The 18875-nt window shown below is 46.2% G+C and overlaps 1 protein-coding gene across 3 annotated transcripts in view; it reads right to left on the bottom strand.

Moving 5' to 3' along the window:
* Positions 1 to 3051: 3051 nt before the first annotated feature.
* Positions 3052 to 18875, bottom strand: part of LOC143823330 (dipeptidase 2-like) — a 39088-nt gene continuing 23264 nt past the window's right edge. For all 3 annotated transcript variants that reach the window (XM_077309519.1, XM_077309520.1, XM_077309521.1), the window contains 9 exons: positions 17756 to 17882; positions 15643 to 15772; positions 13632 to 13779; positions 12019 to 12088; positions 9959 to 10135; positions 8455 to 8542; positions 6097 to 6172; positions 4404 to 4539; positions 3052 to 3491 (listed from right to left, as the gene is read on the bottom strand). In XM_077309519.1, coding sequence (XP_077165634.1) covers positions 3306 to 3491; positions 4404 to 4539; positions 6097 to 6172; positions 8455 to 8542; positions 9959 to 10135; positions 12019 to 12088; positions 13632 to 13779; positions 15643 to 15772; positions 17756 to 17882 — 1138 coding nt within the window. In that variant the 3' untranslated portion in view covers positions 3052 to 3305. The remainder of the gene's footprint in view (positions 3492 to 4403; positions 4540 to 6096; positions 6173 to 8454; positions 8543 to 9958; positions 10136 to 12018; positions 12089 to 13631; positions 13780 to 15642; positions 15773 to 17755; positions 17883 to 18875) is intronic.

Raw genomic sequence — 18875 nt, 5'->3', positions numbered from 1 at the left:
TGTGAGAGGAAAATAAGCAGCCCCCAAGGCAGCTGGGGAGGAGGACGAGGAGGAGCCGCAGCCCGGTATGACTGATCCACAGACCGGTCACGGTCCCCGAACTGGGGGTAGGGGACCATTGCTCTAGTTGATTCCTGGGGTTGCCATGTTCCCTTGGGCACTGGCAGAGTGTATGAGATGCCAAATCAGGTTGGGAAACCCCTGGAAATTAGGGAACAGATACCAGGGAGGACAGAGACCTCATAGGCTACAGTGATAGCCTTTTTGGTGTAGTGCGGTCTTTCTCAACCAGGGTTTTGTGGTTCCCGACCATATTCTGCACGATCGCACCACTTCTGGGGTTTCTTGAAATCTGAGGAATATTTCAGGGGTTTCTCAATGGTAAAAAAGTTGAGAAAGGCTGTTGTAGTGGTTAAGATTGGTGGCCTCTAATCTGGAGAATGGGGTTTGATTCCCCACTCTTCCACCTGCAGCCAGGTGGGTGACCTTGGGCTACTCACAGTTCTCTCAGAGCTCTCTCAGCCCCACCTACCTCACAGGAAGTCTGTTGGGACAAGAAGGGCAGGCAGTTGTAAGCCACTTGGAGACTCCTTGGAATAGTAAAAAGCGGGGTATAAAAAACAGCTCTTCCTTTACAGTCTGTAGAGTTTGCCCTCCATTTCATTGTATTTGAGGACCTGTGCATGCTCTCAAAAGCTTACACCTTGAATGAAACTTGGTTGGTCTTCCAGGTGCACCTGGACTCAAACTTTGTTCTGCTGCTTCAGACCCATATGGCTGGCCAGCTGAATCTATCCACAACGCATGGTAATGAATTTTGGATTTGAAATCGCTCTGCCCCTACCTTTAAACGGGGAGGTGCAAACTCACCTGAACTTCTTAGAGCTTCAAGGCTGAGCTGGCTCAGCCCTTGTCACCACTTGGAGGGGAATGCCAAGGTTGCTCTACAGAGACAAGCGATGGCAAACACCTGAGCTCATCTCTTGCCTTGGAAACCCTGCAGGGTTAGCGGAAGTCAGCTACAATTTGAGAGTTCTTTCCAGAACCACCATCTTTCAACAGAAAAGCCTCCAGCGTTTAAAACTATAGTTCAGTTTTGAAATCCCAGTTGGTGTTTATTTTTTGAGAAGTGCAATAAGCAAAAACAACAAAACCCCGAAGCAATAAAGCGGCAGCTGAATTAGATACAAACAGCTGGAAACCAAGCAATTTAAAATTGTTTCTTTCCCAGATTTCATGTAAACTACAGAGATTTTAATGTTTCCAGGTTCTGAGCCTGGAGGCTCTTGGACTCCAGGCAGATGTGGCAGCAAAGACTCTGCATCTCCATCAGCCTATAAAAGTAAACTGGGCATGTGGGCGGCTCATACTAAGGCCATCAGTAGCTCATACTAAGGCCATGCATGAAAGGAAAGAGGACATAAAACCTTCCTGCTCCTGCCTGGGGGAAAGAGGGTTCTCTATGCTGCAGTTAGCATTTTAAAACCCCAATAAGTTTTCTCCTTTAAAATGCAAATCACAGCCCAGGGAGCTCAGTTTTGATTTGCGATCTTGATGGTTCAAATACATCCCCTCTCTCCCCCTTTTCTGGTGCAGCCCCAATCTGAATCCCATGGCTGTGTAGAACACACCACTGACCCTTGTATCTGTTTGGGCTTGGTAGCTGATAGACCTGGGCCTATTCTGCATACAATAGAAAATGCACTTTAGAAGTAGATTTTCCTGTTCTGCACAGGAAAATCCAGCTGCCATAGCACATTGAAAGTGCATTATCCTATGTGTGCAGAATGGGCCCTGGATGGACAGTGAGCAGGATTGTAGCTCTGGGTTGGGAAATATCTGAGTGTCTGCCTAGGATCAAGCTTGCTGGTTTTGTTTCCACATGTAATGTGTGCGCAACCTTTGTGTTCACAGGTGTACACATTGAGGGTCTATCCCCTGGATTGGAGGTAATAGAAAAATGCAGGTTACGCATGCAGGTTACCCCAAGGTTACACCTCCACTACCGAAATTGTGCCACAGTCTCTGCTCTTTGTTCAGTTTCAGGCAGTGGGTGTCTTTTGAAATTTTAGGAGATTCTTAAAGCTTCTTTCACTTATAAGTTATCATTTTAGTGCAAGGTTTCCCTGCCTTCATTTTGTCTAAGCTGCAGTATGGCTTAAGTATTTAATTTTTTAAAAATAAACCCCCCAAGTTTTGTGAAGATTGGGGTTCAGTGTTAGAACTATAGACAAGCTTTTCCTTGTGGATCCCCTCCAGCCTTCCCCCCTTCTTCCTCCTGGTGTGTGCTTCATACAATGTGGGGGGGGGGGGTGGGAGGTTGAAAATTACTCCCAAGAACTGCTGTCTGCCTCCCCCCCCCTCCCATCTTATCCATTTCTTTTCTTTTTTATTAAGGGAACCATTCCCACAATTCAGGCTGCCACTGGTTACTGTTTGTTTTTTTTTGCTTTTGAAAACATGGTAAAGCCATTTTAAAAAATGAGCTTTTCCAAAGCAAAATAACATAACCTCCGTGTTCCTCCCTCCATTGGTTCACAAAGCAGGAGCTGAGAAATGGTCTGTAGCAGGCAACCTTGTCCCCGCCCCACTCCCAATCAACCAGCAAAAGTCTCAGTTCCCTGTTTCTTTTTTTTAAAAATTAGGGAAAGCTTTAGATGATGTTTTCTGAACTAACTGGGGTTCCTTGACAGTCCTGGAAGGGTTTCCTGAATGGTTGGGAGTTAATTACATTTTAATATATTCTGAAAGTTTCTTAAACTTATATCAGGCGATATGACCATATATGGCCATGCCAACCCACTCATCCCTTCCCACAATGGCCAATGATGGGCCTGAAGGTGATGGGAAGAGGAGGGGGCCCGGGTGGGTGTGTCCACAGCTATACTTCCCAACCTTGTTCCGCACAATCGTGCCACTTATGGGGTTTCTTGAAACATGAAGAATATTTCAGGGATTTCTCAATGGTAACAAAAGGGGAGAAAGGCTGCCCAAGAGTAAACACGGCAATTTGAGGAAATGCCTCCCTGCTAACATAAACGCACCCAATGCTAACTGGACAATGATGTAGTTTATTCAAAACATTGGTTCTGCCCTCCCCATCCCAATTCTTTTTCTTTCGGGGTGCAGAGATTATATTCTGGAAACACAGGGGGTAAAACAGAAGAAAACGTTTGGGTGCAGAGTTTTGCACAACTACCGAATGAACCCCAGCCACATCCAACGCTGAAAACAGAGAGCAAGCGAGGACTGCAAAAGGGCCCCGGAGTCTAACAGGAGCCATGCTTCTGTTGTGTGAGGTGATCTCAGTATAACGCTACAAACATCCCCAAAGCGACTACCAGACTGCTCAGCTGTCCCCGGGAAGGTGCTCCAGAGGAACTGACAGTCCTCTGCACAGGAAGCGTCAGGTCCAAGCGACAGGAATGCTGGATCTTCTTGGGAGGAATCTCCTCTTCGCTTGGAGTCTCCGCTGAACTTTGGTCCCGCACCTAGAATTCAAAGTCAGTGAAAACTGTTAAGACCTTTGTATTATTATGAATGCAGGAAGCTGCCTTATCTGGAGCTGGACTGATTCGTCTGTCTCATTTGGCCTTTTCTGTTCATCCAGGTGATCCCCAACATGGCGCCTGCTGACGTGTTTCCTTAAGCCCATTTCCTCCCCCACCCCCAAAGCAAAGAAAGAGTTCTGCCTTTCCTCCATTGGAGCGAGAAGATGCATCACTGCTGTGTTTGCAGTGACGCTCTCGCCATGACAGGAGAAGGCTGGAATCTCCCAGTGCCTTGCAACTGACCCTGGTCTCCATGGCAGCCATTTTGTGGTGCACCCATTCCCCAATTTCCAAAGTCCTTACAGGTTTGCTTAAAGCTGGGAGAGCCCCGATCTAGCTCATCCGTCTAGACAGACCGCCTAGTACTGTAAAACCAAAGTACTGCAGCTTCTTGAAGACTAACTGCGTTTGTTTCATTATGAGCTTTTGTGAGTCACGAGTCAAATCTCGTGCCTGTTATCTCACTCAACTCCTAGAAATTGCTTTCTAACGTGACCGTGGGGCTATGATAGTCTCGGGTGGAGGAAATATTTCCTAGCCCTGCTTCCTGAGATCTGGAGACAGAAACTGAGGTCTACAACATGCAAAGGGTTCCATACCTCTGAGCTACGGTCCCTGACGGTCCTAACAGCAGGGGACTGCAAACTTGAATGTGCCCTATGAGATTTCAAGAGACATCTGTCTGCTCTCCACCGCAGACAGGGTGTTGACTTTGCGGTCAAAATGACCTTATTCCACAACGAGGGCTTACTGGACTACTTTTAGCTAAACTCTGCTCTTCCTGAGAAGACTATCTGAAATGTAACATGGGTTTAAAAAAAGGGGACAAAACGAACAAGCCTAAAACCTTACATTTTCCACCTCTCTGAAAACACGCAGAATATTGTCTCTCAAAACACCACGGACATCTGAATCGCTCCAGCCTCTCCTCAGCAGTTCTTCAATCAAGGCTGGATATTTTGAAACATCTTCTAGCCCCTCTGGGAATCTGTTAACAAAGACATTGTGCAATAACTTGACACAAACATGGCCTGTGAGGCGAAGCACAGTCAGAGAGGGGATTTGACACAAAGAATCCTCACAGGGGTCCATTGACTGTGAAACCGCCAGACAGGGAGGTTTCAAACTTTCTCGTATGAAATAAAATTCACTACTTCAGCAGCAGAGGCCTTGCTGACATCTCATCATTTCTGGCTTACTGCACTGTTTCAATGTACTTTGTTATGTTTACCAAAATGGAGAAGCAATAAACTTGTGGGAAGTCTACACTTTACAAACCCAGGCTGGTTTAGAAGGATTTTCGGGTGGAACATGGACTTGCATCCAGATATCAAGCTGTGCTTTTTCCTGTTCGGAAATGCTCCGTGTTCTGAGAAGAGAACGGCCTATTAGGCTCACGGCCCTGATGCTGTCAAAAATGGCAAACCTGAGTCAAATGATATATATAGTCAAGCACAAACTGACCCGAATTTTAGCCGAGGCACCTAATTTTACCACAATAACAGGAAAGTGGGGACCCTCACTCGAGTATAAGCCTAAGGGGGCTTTTTCAGCATTAAAAAATGTACTGAAAAAGTCGGTTTATACTTGAGTATATACAGTACTTTCCTCTGCTTCAGAGCAGTTATATATTCAGTAATTAGCATCACCTTGACCGTTTACACACTGGGAACTTCAATGCCCCAGTTCCAATGCAGAAGCACAAATTGGGGGCAGATGAGACCCACCGGGTCAAATGCTCCCCTGTGTGGGTGCAGGATGAGGTGGGGCAACCTGCCACGACTAAAACCCCAGCCTGCAGCCCAGCACGAAACCTCCAGTGCATAAACGGTCCGTATCACTACTAAAGAGCATTTATACTTGGTGATGCTAATAATACAGACCTCTGTATAGTGGATACCATAGAAACATTTGAAGATTGAATCGCATACATACATATCACCATAGGATTAAGATTTCATCCTGCTGATATATGATAGGAATGCATTTAAAGAGGACCTATTATTAAACGTTAAAGAGTATCTTACATCACTGACGAAGATACCGAAAATGAAAAAATGCCTAGGAGTTTGTTTTAATGTTTTGGAAGTTTGAGGAATTGTTTATAGTGGACTAGCTTGAAAACTATTTCATTTACTTGTATTACAGCTGACGGGTCTTCACCTGTTGTATATATTCAGTTACTAGCATCACCTTATCGTGAGTTTTTGTGCTGACTGGGGATGGGCAATTCGGCTCGGCTCGGCTCGGCCACCTCGGTGATCATGAGGTGGAGTGTAGGAGGCCAGCTCAATGATCGCTGAGCCAAGCTGAGCCTAGCCAAATCACACAGCTGACTAATATCCACATTATTTATCACCAATGGCAAAAGCGGGATGATGCACAATATGATACTAGCAAGAGCGAGAGCTACATAATCCTACAGCTTTCAGGAGAGGAGCTGACTTGGGGATACCATTTTCAGCTGCAGCCCCATGTGAAGCATAATACATCGCTCAGTAAATTCCTATCATGATCAACAACAACAATTAAGGGGAAAGTTTACTGTCTTTCTCCTTCGAAGTCACTGCCAATTCCTATTGACTGGGAACCCGCGATGTTCTTTATGTGGTCCAAGTGATCTAGGGATATAGTTTGAAAAGATAAAAAAGAACAACAACATATAAATATACCATGAGAAAAAAAGGGGCCGTGCCACTTAGAAAGTCTGACATATCCATAAGCGGTTCTTGGTTGATGAAACACAGCAACGCAGGATATTTTCATTTATTTATTTACACTTATGGCCCCACATGCCATAAGTACCCAAAATTTCTCCCCAGAGGGGGGTCAAAGTAGCTTCCAACGTTATTCTCCCCTCCTGTGTTGTATCCTCACAACCATCCTCTAAGGGAGGTTAGGGAGGGAAAGAGTGACTGGCCCAAAGCTGCCCAGTCAGCCTCCATGACAGAGTGGGGGTTTGAATCTGGGTCTCCTAGACTATAGCCTGATGCTCTCACTACTATGAATTACCCATAATGGGCTCCTTCTTTTAAAAAGGAGGCCAGAGAAGAATTTATAAGCCTCTTCTCAATCTGGCTCCAAAGCCATGGAGCAAAAGGATCTCTGAGTATTTCTAGCCCTGAATCCGTTCATGTCGGGTTCCCGGGTGGTCTCCCATCCAACCCAAAAAGCCAGGCCTGCATCATACACTTTTTCAGCTTCGCCCACTCAAAATAAACCTTTCATAGTGCAATTCATCTGTGCTGATGTCAGGCACTTTCAAAACCATTCTCCGGACCAATAAGGCTTCATGTTTATATTTTTGTGTGTTTATCTTGTACATCCCTCGATCACCTCAGTAATGTTGAGCCAGATGCGAGTCCAGCAATGTTGAGCAAGAGCTGAGACCTTAAAAATCTAGCTGAGACCTAGTGTATAATTTACTCCAATAACCTTAAAAACCACGAGATTTCCAGGGTATAAACCTTCGAAAGTTAACATTCCCTTCTCCTGATATTGACAGTGGGAGATTTTACTTTCGAAAGCTTATATGCTGAAAAGCTTGTGGGGCTTTAAAGCACTACTGGACTCAAATATTCCTCTTTCTTTGATCCTGGAGTGCATTCCTGGCCATTCATTGTTACCATGCTGGTTTCTCTGCCTTACACCACCCGCAAATAACAGGGAGCAGAGTTTGCTATAGGATACTGCTGTGTCACATGGTGAGTGGTAGACTTAACAGTGGTTCTGCTTCACAGACTGCAGAAACCGCACATTTCCAAAGCATCACATTTTGCAATGCTCCTGCATACTAAATTGGCATGCAAAATGGCAAAAGGTGCTAAATGGGAAAACGTTCAAGGAGGACGAAGCAGCCAAAATGCTGCGATTAATTAATCCAATGGAAGAAAGTTTGACTTGATTTTAGGCCATTTTAGGCCAGAGTGCCAGCTTAATTAATAATCCTCGTCCGCTGTCATAACTGGATCAGTGCCCCGTTTCACAGATGCTCAGCCCCAGAGAACAGGACCAGCTGGGGGAAAGCCGTGGGCCGCCAGAACAAAGCCAGCCACAGCTGAAAATGAAAAATGGAAATGTTTCTACCTGATGAAGCAAGTGCTGACTCATGAAAATTTAGGCCAGAACAAATCATCTTAGCGCAGACTTTCTCAGCTAGGCTTTCGTGAAACCCTGGGATTTCTTGATGGCCTTGGAAGGGTTTCCCGAATGGGTGGGAGAATTCATTTAAAATGTTTTTAAAAATTTGTTAGCCATTTATCAAATGATATAGCTATATATGGTCGTGTTGACCTTGCCCAATGGCCAGTGATGGGCCTGGAGAGGGTCAAAAGGGGAGGGGTCCCCATGTCGGTATGCACAAAACCTAGCCATGTTCCGCACAATCATGCCACTTCTGAGGTTTCTTGAAGCCTGAAGAATGTTTCAGGGGGTTCTTAATGGTAAAGACGTTGAGAAAAGCTGTGTGAGCCCATAAGGTTTCCTGAGGTCCCTGTTTTGTTCTCCTCCTACACCAAGAGGAGACCAATGGCCAACTTTGGGGACCAACTTAACGCACTGGGGTGGGTGTTCCTGCCCACTCCCTCCTAGTCCAAGCTGCTGCTTGAGCATGGGGAATGGGAGAATGCAGAGAAGACTCTGATGCCATCCCTTTCAGCCAAACCTTAGACGTGACTCCAGATGTCCACGGACTACAATTCCCATGAGCCTCCTGCCAGCATTTGCTGGCAGGGGCTCATGGGAATTGTAGTCCATGGACATCTGGAGGGCCGCAGTTTGACTACCCCTGATCTAGGGTCCTATGAAATTGTACCCTTTCTTGCCTAAATTAAACAGGCGTAAGTCATAGCTTTCTTCCCAGGCACTTAGATGTACAGAGAGGGACAGTTTGGCATTTACAGACCTGCGACAGAGGCAATGCTTGCAGTTTGGTCACCGCAGGCTAGCATTTTATTTGAGAACGACACCATGATAATCCCTTTATTCTTTTTCTTTAAAAAAAGAGAAGACAAAAACGAAACTGAATGGTTGTTCAACATCCCCTGAAAGTGCATCAGCAGTAGCTACAACAATAATCATAGATGGTGAGGTTTCAGATGTAGCAATCTGTGTGAACAGAGACAACGTAAGGTATAGTTAGGCCTGGAAACAAATATGCAGGTGGATAGAGCCAGGAAGACTTCCATTGAAAAGAATCATTGCCTTAAGGAGGGGGGAGCTTAACCTTTGGTTTGGCTGGAGGCATGAACACTGCTGATGTTGTAGCTCATCTTTTTTTTTTTTTAAAGAGCAAACAATCATAAACAGGAAATTGTAGGTTGGATCCCAAGGACCTGTCCCATGAATGGGAGAAAGTTTTATTCAGTCCAAATTGGTTCAGGCCAAATCCAAAACGGTCTGAATTTTGTGTGTGCGCGCATGCCTACTCCTGATTACAGATAATTGGGATCTCATTATTATTAACATTTTATGGGCTATGGTTAACCAAAGCATCACTGTACTAGTAGGTAGATTTCTGTCTTCTACCATGAGAATCAGGGCTGAGAAAATGTCTAGTGTATAATTTACTCCGATAACCTCTTGACCTTCATTGTCTGCTGCATTAGATCGAATATAATAATACAGTAAGGTGACCAGATTGTCCCACTTTTGGAGGGACATCCGGGGGTACCTGGAAAATTGTCCTTATGTTGAAATTAATATATATATATATATTACAATACTATTTTTGCGTTCTATGCGTTCTATGAAGCTTTTGGTTGCTCCGTATAGACCAAATTTTTAATCAAGAACTCCCCCGGTCAATGATGTCCTGCTTTACCAATGTTAAAATTTGGTCACCTTATAATAAAAGGTAAAGGTAAAGGTATCCCCTGTGCAAGCACTGGGTCATGTCTGACCCTCTAGCGTTTTCTTGGCAGACTCAATACAGGGTGGTTTGCCAGTGCCTTCCCCAGTCATTACCGTTTACCCCCCAGCAAGCTGGGCACTCATTTTACCAACCTCGGAAGGGTGGAAGGCTGAGTCAACCTTGAGCCAGCTGCTGGGATTGAACTCCCAGCCTCATGGGCAGAGCTTTCAGACAACATTTCTGCTGCCTTACCACTCTGCGCCACAAGAGGCTCTTACCACCTTATAATACAGAGATATAATTTTAGGTAATTCATCAGTTAATTGTGGTTATTCGTTCTGCTTCTGTATGGCTTGTGGGCCTTAATAGAGATTGACTGACTGATTGCTATTATCTGTGGCTGGTGAATTTGAATAGGGACGTAGCCTTTTATATAAGGCCCGGTGGGGAACCGTTGCTCCAATTCCATTTCCTGGCAACTGTGGAACCGTAATCCTTCAGCACTATGAGTTGCCTCCCCCTCCCGGCTGGATAGTCCCAGAAATACGCTGCTTACCAGGCGTTTAAGAATAGCGTCGGGAACGTTACGTGGATTGTTGCACACTGCGAAGGCCGAGGAATGGCTGAAAATGACTGGTGCTCTGGAGGTGTGGATGGCAGCCCTGGCTGCTGCATCAGAGGCGTGTGATAGGTCTATCAGCATCCCCAGGCGATTCATCTCCTTTACCACTTCCTGGCACAAAACAGACGGACACCTCTACCACCCAAGCATGTAACTGAAACCGATGTTTAGGGTTCTGGAGCACATCTCACTCATCCTTCATTGCACAAGATCATTCCCACCCGCCTCATCCCTGCTCTGTCTCCCTAAACGAGGCTAGAAATGCTTTGTCCATGAATTATGTCAATGCTAGGGGCCAAGCCCGTTGCATTCAGGAATACAATGGGTGTTAGACTGGGTGGGGTGGGGTGGGGTGGAAGAACTCTGCGGATGGCCTCTCCCTCTCCCCAGTACCAAGAAAGCCTGCAGGCTGGAGGCCGCAGAGAAGGGAACTCACCAGCAGGGGCAGCTCTCACACAGCAGGGATCTGCAGCCTCCGAGCCTCGGAGAGAAGTGAAAAGAGGTGGGAGTCCCCCCAAACCCCTCACGACCTTGTGTGCCCACTAGATACACCACAAGGCAATCTCCAATCCGGCCAATCCACCTGAGTCGGGTGGAGGGGGGGAGAAGAAGGGACCCCGCCCCACCAGTGCTCCACCCATCCTGAGCAGCCATGGCTATGGCTTCACCAAGCCTTGGCAGGGCTGTCTAGGTCAGGGGTGGGATGGAGGGAGCATATCCTATCAGAGCTCCCCCCCCCCCCTGAGCAACCCTGGCTATAGCCTTGCCAAGCCTTGGCGGGCCTGCCCAGTTTTGGGGGGAGGGAAGGCTAGCCCCTGTTGTATTTTTCATACAACGGGCTTTTCTGCTAGTATATATGGTGTTAAGTAGCAAAAAACTCATCTGAGTTAACGGCAGGCAGGAGGGGAAATATCACTTGAGCTAGCACAGGAAGTATGGAAATCCACCTGTTTCCTCCCCCAGTTTCCCCAAACCGGCTTTGAATATGAACTTTTAGAAAAGTCACAATGGGAAAAGTCACATTGCAGCAGGGCAACATGCAGATGGGGGGGGGGGCAACTGGGTGACCATGTTGTGAAGAAGCTCCCAGAAGAACCACTGTGATTGGGAAGGGAAAGTGCAGCACTTCCATGCGGAAGTGACCTAAATCTTAAATGGCTGGAGGGGGAATAGGAAGCAAGAATTTTTTTTCCCCACTGGAAACGGGGGTTAAAGTGATATATACAGTAAGGATAGAAATATTGTGTCTGCAGGGCCCGGCAGACTGCGTTGTTTCTAACTGCGATCTGAGGGGCGTCTGTAATGTTAACATCTGCACATGGAAACTCGGAGCAGACTCATAGCTCTTCCACCAGGCATTCGGCTGAGCCCAGGTGTTGGAATATCGAGGGGGTCCTCCCTCTGAACACCTCACCTGGAGCTGTGAGGTTGTGTATGTAGTCCACTGCATTACAGAAGGGGGTTGGTGTGCGGGGAGGGGTGGGTAGGTTGGTTTTCTAGTGTTTTAGTGTTTTAAGAATAGAGACATAAATAAATTACATGATATAGGACAGGGGTAGTCAAACTGCGGCCCTCCAGATGTCCATGGACTACAATTCCCAGGAGCCCCCTGCCAGCAAACGCTGGCAGGGGGCTCCTGGGAATTGTAGTCCATGGACATCTGGAGGGCCGCAGTTTGACTACCCCTGATATAGGAGCTGCAGGACCGTGCCTGGACAGGGGAGACTCTCCACTCTGCTACGAAAGCTGACTGGATATCCTTGGGCTAGTCACTCTCCTTTGTATGAACTTGCTTCATGGTGGTTGGTGTGAGAATAAAATGAAGAGAGGGGACACCTCCCGATAATACTTCAGCATATCAAGGGAGCTCAATTGCCATGGGGGAGTAAATTCCCGGCTTCTGCTCCTCTGCTGAGAAGGCCAGCCATGCTCAATGACTTGGGGACAAACATCATAAAAAGCACGGCTACACATTTCTCAAAAATTCATCTTACTTTGCCAAAAGCGGTCAAGCCTTTTGTGGCTGGATAGAATGCGTGTGCTTGTTTTGACGACGTTTCTGCCCTAAAGAGGAAACCAAAAGACAGGAAATGTACTCAGGGGAGGTTTTACAAGATACGTATGATTAACAGCATAGCATTCCAATGTTTACAGGAACAAACAGAATCGAATTCTAAAGAAGCAGCGCGCCTGTGAAGCAGCCAAAGGTTCACACGCAAGCCCAAACAAGTTCAGCTGAGTAACTGGTGTAGTTGCTCAAGAAATGCCAGGTCAGCTGAGCAATCCCGGGTTCAGATTTTACCTCCTCTACATATTCATTTAGTGGCCTTAAACAAGCCATTTTGCCTCAATCTCAGCTCCCATTTGTGATATGGAGAGGTAGTAATACAGGCCTACCTTTCGGGGCTGTAACAAAAAGATGGCATGTGTGAAACATTTAAACACTGAAAGTTCTAGAAATGCTTAGAATCATCTATACTTAGTGTTGATAATACTTGGTGTTCCTCAGAGGACCAGAACTTGAGATCCAAGCTGAGATTGCAAAGCAGCCACTCAGAAGCTAGGATTGTAAGAACAGTCGATGGGAAACAAGGATCACAGCTGTTCTATACCCAATGAGATGCCAGAGTTCATGTCCAATTAGAGATCTCCACTTAGGACCAATGAGGTTAATGGATGGAGAGATCCTTTCGTTCAGGATCTGTATATGTTGGGTGAGGTTGGGGAACTTAGTTCAGCGTGATATGCTTAGGTCAATAAAGAGTTGAAATGAACTACCAGTGTCCTGCTCTCTGAATCCACAGATTTAACACTCTGAATTCATGAGGGCTGGATTAAGTACAAAAGAGGGTATAGGTATAAATTACAGGTAGAGCATGGGACCTCAAGAGTCTGTTCCCAAACCAGCAAGGCTAAAAAGCACTCAGTGCCAATTCTGCATGGAAAAGGTGAGCTTGTGCCATCTCGGTTTGCCTGTTGCTGAGCTCTGTAGAAAAGGGAGAATGGGTTTTCCCCTTCGGCCTTCCCTTGGGTTTGCTGTCTGAAATTGGACCGTTGTGTTTTGTTGAAAGCATTTTAAGCAGGGGATTGCTTTTAAAAGATAAATCTTTTCTCCTTTAAAATGCTAACAACAAAGTGAGGAACCTGATCTCCAACAGCAAAAACAAGCAGTGGCTGAAATATCAAACAACCTTTCTGGCACAGCTCCCTGACAAACAGAGGCTATACAAGACTGGAAGTTGCATTCCATTAATTATTATGTCTCATCCCCAAGTTGTGAAAAACAGGTGGTGAAAGAAGTTGCTGTCCCAATTGCTTCCCAACCTGAGCAATTTAGAGATCCTTAGGCAGCCAATTGACACCCAAATCCTGGCACAACTTGTGGACTGAACAAAGGATCAGCTGCACGTTTTTTGGGCTATTGGGCTATTGGGCCTAGGTTGTCCACAGGCCCCTCCACTCTAGTTCCTTCTGCTCCCTCCCACCATTTCAGGCAGACCAATAAGACAAGAATGTACCACAGGGCTATTAATCAGCCCTGGCTAATGGTGAGAGAGGCCATCTCTTTGGAGGGGAGAAGGGACACTTGGGTGTGGGTTACCATTACCAGGGAGTGTTGCAGGTGTGCGTTAGCCCCATGTACCGAACGCCCAGTTCGTAATACATCCGCAGAGTCGCAAGACTGTTGTCGATGGAATGACCCCCTTCGATGCCGATCAAGCAAGCGATCTTATTGCTGGGGATGTTTTCGATGCCTGGATTTTAAAAGGAAAGAGTTAAACGTTGTTGGAAACCACCCCAAGCCAGCTATGCCAAAAAACAGTCAAGGAATCAAAAAATAAAAGTAACATAAAAAGGGGATCGTCATACAGAGAACATTTTTGCAACGCTCCCTTGGCCATAACAATAAAGGCTGATGAATGGCCTACAGAGGAACTGAGACGAGCAGGCATAAAGATATAATGTGGTGCATTGGGTGGAGTGTCAAACTAGGGTCTGGGAGACCCTGGTTCGAATCCTTACTCTGCCAAGAAGGCTTGCTGGGAAACTTGGGCCAGTCACAGACGCTTAGTCTAACCGCTAGAACCTCAATTGTTGTGGGTCTGGATTATCTCAAGATAAAATTCCCTGAAACTGATCAATCCATAAAACCCTGCTTCGTATTCCAACTTTCATAGAAACAAGAGTAGTTTCAGTTACAGGCTGGGACTCTGAAATGCTCCTCGAACCATGCTCCCCCCCCCCCCCCCCGACAGGGTTCCATAAATGAGCCAAGATAACTTTGTTCTCTTATACTTTTGAGAAAGGGCCCTTTTTTCTTCCTGTAATATTTTCTTCCTGTTGTCGAGGCTGTTGTGCTAAAACAATCAATGCAACGTTATTGATATTAAATTTACTTGACATGCCATTCTAGAAACAAAAACTGACATATACGTTTGGTAAACAAAGGAGAGAATAAATACCAGGGCTGGCTGAACTGAACTGACTTAATCTTTTTTCTTGAGAGGATACAGGAGTGTCCAAAAAGCTTCCTGGTCTTTCAGTCATTTGTTTGGCAATGACCGCGGAAGTCTTTTATTAATTTAATGTGGTCCTCATTGCATCTCTTTGCCAGGTTGGGTGTTTTCCTCTTCAATGGGAAGCCCATAGATTGAGGATGAAGAGAGGACATTCTGCACATCCATCCCTGGCCGCATGGTCTCCCTCTCCCCACTAGGTTCCCTGAAGCCCCAGGACCAAAAAGCGGCTAGAGGTTAAGTCCCAGTCATGTTTTCTCTCTGTACGTGCTCAGGGGTACTCTCATATTTCACACTGGAACCCAGACACTGAAAACAGCCTTGGTAAGTCATAAGACTTGGCAACAACTATTTGTGGCTTCATGGACATTTCTTGTCAAAATCCTTACTCTAAATCATTACGTTAATTCCTAATTGTACCTCTGTAAAGTAGGACAGTATTCTAATCCTTATATTACAGAGAGGTGACTGAGGCAGAGAGAAAGTGTCACCTGAGTCAGTTTATGACAAACCGAAATTTGAATGTTTGTTTGTTCTGGATTACGCCTGCTTCCCTCAGTCACCATGCGACACCTGCTCCTCCTGCTTGGACCTTATCTGCTGCTTATTTGAAAGCCAGCTTGCTTTAGCGGTTAAGATCGGTGGCCTCTAATCGGGCTTAATTCCCCACTCCTCCACATGCAGCTATCTGGGTGACTTTGGGCCAGTCACAGTTCTCTTAGGGCTGTTCTCCCAGAGCTGTTCTGTTAGAGCTCTCTCAGCCCCACCTACCTCACAGGGTGTCTGTTGTGGGGAGAGGAAGGGAAAGGTGATATTATCATGCACCCAGACTTAATTGGCTAATTTAATCACCCAGGTGACCAGATAATGAAGCATCCCCCTCCCACCAGTGGATGCTATTTGCCCTCAGTCACATTCTCATGTGGACACATATGATCCGGGGATACCCACTGACTGGGGATACCCACACAATCAGTCTACCAAAAAGAACAGCTGGGAGAAATGTCCTGGGGCAAAGCAACAGCAGAGGTGCCATGGTGACCTCCCTGATCTCTCCTCTTTCTCCCTGACATCTCCTTGTTAAGCTGGGGGCTGCCTTACCCTCAGCAGTTGTCACCATCTCAAATTCTTCGTAGTTTTTACACATCCGCTTGACGACGTCAATCTGCTCCAGCGTCAGGCGCACGGCGTCTTTGTTCTGAGCGGAGCAGAGAACATACACAGACCAAAACTGAAAGAGAGACAAGATATATTTTTTCAGAGATAAATTAGCATTCCATATCTGCTTCTAGACTTACACATCTCTCTCTGCCAAAGAGGCAGATGGAGAGAATTATACTTGTCTTGAGCGTTGTGCCACCCGAGGACTGCTTGCGGGCCTGCAAACACTGTAAGCACAGGACACTTTCACCCGCATTCAATAAAGTACACTTTGCAACTAGATTTTACTGTGTGGAATGGCAAAATCCACTTGCAAACAGGCACTGGAGTGGCTTGAAACCACATGACCTAGCATGTGTGGAAGCACCCACAGACAGGCCAGAAGGGATGCAGGGCTGTTCCTGCTTGGGCACCGGTACCTTTCAGCCTCTGCATAAGCTGGAGAGAAGGCAGCAGGAAATGAAGAACAGATGCTGAGCTACTTGATGTGCTACCTTGAATTACTCAACACCAAGCAGGCATGATAGTGATGATGGAGGAAACAGATGTCCCAAGGCTTCGTGGGGGAGACCAGTGGTACCTTCATGACCCCCAAGAATGGAATCTTAAAGCACAAGAGGCTGAGATCAGGAGAGACTCTGAGAGTTCCACTGGCCATTAGTCCTTTCCTTACTACATTTCACATTGTAAACCATTTTCCAGTTTCTGGCTCGTGCGGTAAAGATTGGGGCTGTCCTTCCTAAGGCCATCAGCCCCAGTGTTTCCCAATGAGGAGGGGTCATAGCTCAGTAGTAGAACATTCGCTCTGCATGCAGGAGGTCCTAGGGTTCAAGCCCCAGCATCCCTAGTCAAAAGGATGAGGTAGAAAGAGATGGGACACGGATAGACCAGAGGTCTGACTCAGTAGAAAGCAACTTTGTGTGCTTGTTGACTAGATAGGAAACAGTTTATATCCAAACCGACAATGCATTTGACACTCTGGGGAGCTGTGTGTGTGTGTGTGTTTTGAAACATGTTAAAGGAATATTTGCTTGATCCAAAACCACAAAAAGGAACTGAGCCACACCGCTTTTCCTACATGGGAGCAAAATAGCAATTCTGTGGTCAGAATATAGTATGGGGTACGTGGGTTAAACACCCTCTCCACGCAGTGTGACAACCTCAATCCGAATTGGACCCTCACAAACCTGGAAATTAAGTTTTACACATGGAACTCCCTCCCAGACGGTGACTGCTTTCACACTAGCAATTTTATTCGGATTTGCATTGTAAAAGGGTCAACTTTTTTGTCTGTTTCTGCACTAAAATTTGCTTCTTCAGGCACAGTCCTGAATTGTCCTTTCACTTGCCTGACAATAAAGGATCCATCAGGAAACCAGATTACAACTTTTCAAGTAGGGTCTAATTCAGGGCTGTTCAATGCAGAAATGTATGCAATCAGGTTTTTCTCCACGCCCACCGTTTTGAGTTGTTTAAGAACACCCCTTTCATTGTCACCATCCTCTCTCCCCCATCCCTTCCTCCCCCTGACTTCCCCTATTCCGAAAAAAGGTTTGATCATGTTACAATGCTGTTTCTAAGATTTTTTAAAAGCAGTCTTGCAGTCTTACATGGCAGCATTATAATGTTATAACATAATAGTGTTATAACAAAAGTTTAAAAAATACATTCAGGACACTTAGGGAGAAAGGGGGTAATCAAGGGTGCAGAATTGTAGGATTAAGAAGTACAACAAAAGGCTCAAGCAGGCACCATGTTGCAAAAAACACATTTTTTGAAAAAGGGAAGGGATCAAAGCATGATGGGACTCTGTCGGACTCAGTGCGGAAAGCATGTTGCTAGTTTCAACCTGGGAAGCAAGGGGAGGAAAACCCAAACGGGGAAAGGCTAGAGTCCGCTCGCAGAATCCAAAGGAAATCAAAAACAAGGTTACAACAAGGTATGCTTCCTAGTGTGGAAACGATCTATGTCTGTGAACAGTCTACGCAGGGGATAGATTAATTTTGTAATGCATGTCTCATACAACGCCGACAAGGATATAAGGAACACCTGCCTGAGCGCCAACATGGCCAGTGGTGAGTTTCTGGATATTTGTGACTGTGGTGGAGAGTGTCCTGAGGTCAATTGTACTCAACTTGTTTTTATAGAACCATCTCAGCTTCAGTGGCAAATCATTGTGTCTAAAATGGCAAAAAGAGCAAAAGATGTTAGACTGTGCCATCCTAGACAGTGTTGCATCATTCTATGTTCATTGAATTCAATGGACTTAGAAGGATGTGACTTGCTTTAGGATTGGACTACTAGCCTTTGAGCCCTTCCTTGCCTGGATATCACTTCACAGAAGAAAACCAGACTGGGGGAAGTTCTCTTTCATGATTGGGTCACACATTCCTGTTCCTTAGAAGTCCTAACACCCACCATCCTCTTCATGGCCTGGATTTTCGGGGCAATGCTTGTGTTATCCACTTAGAGCCTCCTTTTTCAACCTTTTGACTGTGGAGGAGCCCCTGAAATAATTTTTCAGATTTCAAGGAGCCCTGGAAGTTATGTCAGCTGGCCACGCCCCCTACCACGCCCCTGGAAGTGACATCACTACCCGCACCCTTAGCCCTCCTTTTGCACCCTCTCCCAGCCTTTACTGCTCCTATGGTGGCTCTGCCTCATGTAGGCCAGAAAGAAGAGCAGGAGTTGAGAAGATAGCCTGGGCCTCCCTCCTCCCAATCCATGCCACTTCTGAGCTCCTGTGGATCCCCTTCAGAACTCCCACAGACCCTCAGAGGGGTCCATGGAATACCTGACTTAGAGCATCAATGCAGACAAAATTCATGTTATTTCAACTTTTTTTCTTGCCCCAGGGCTTGCCAGGTGGCTATGGCAGGCCTTGGCTCCCAATTCCTGCTGGAATGACCCTGGGAAAGTGCTATTTGCCCCATTGTACTATGACCTATTGGTGCATGTGAACTTCACAATGGGACAAATAGAGCCCCCCAGGGCCACTTACAATCAGTTAAGCAGTTGGGAGGCAAAAGCCTTTTCTTCTTGTGAGCCACAGTCCTGACCCTTAGCAGACCCTGTATATCTGGGAACTAGCCATCTCAGAGGTGGGGCTCACTGTTACTTGGCTGCAAATCAGGTGGCCAGCGGGGGACTTCCCAAGAGGCGACTCTATAGCA

The sequence above is a fragment of the Paroedura picta genome, chromosome 14 (genome assembly GCF_049243985.1).
Source record: "Paroedura picta isolate Pp20150507F chromosome 14, Ppicta_v3.0, whole genome shotgun sequence".
Taxonomy (NCBI): Eukaryota; Metazoa; Chordata; class Lepidosauria; order Squamata; family Gekkonidae; genus Paroedura; species Paroedura picta.
The sequence above is the reverse complement of the archived record's forward strand: the minus strand, read 5'-3'. Positions and strand labels throughout refer to the sequence as shown.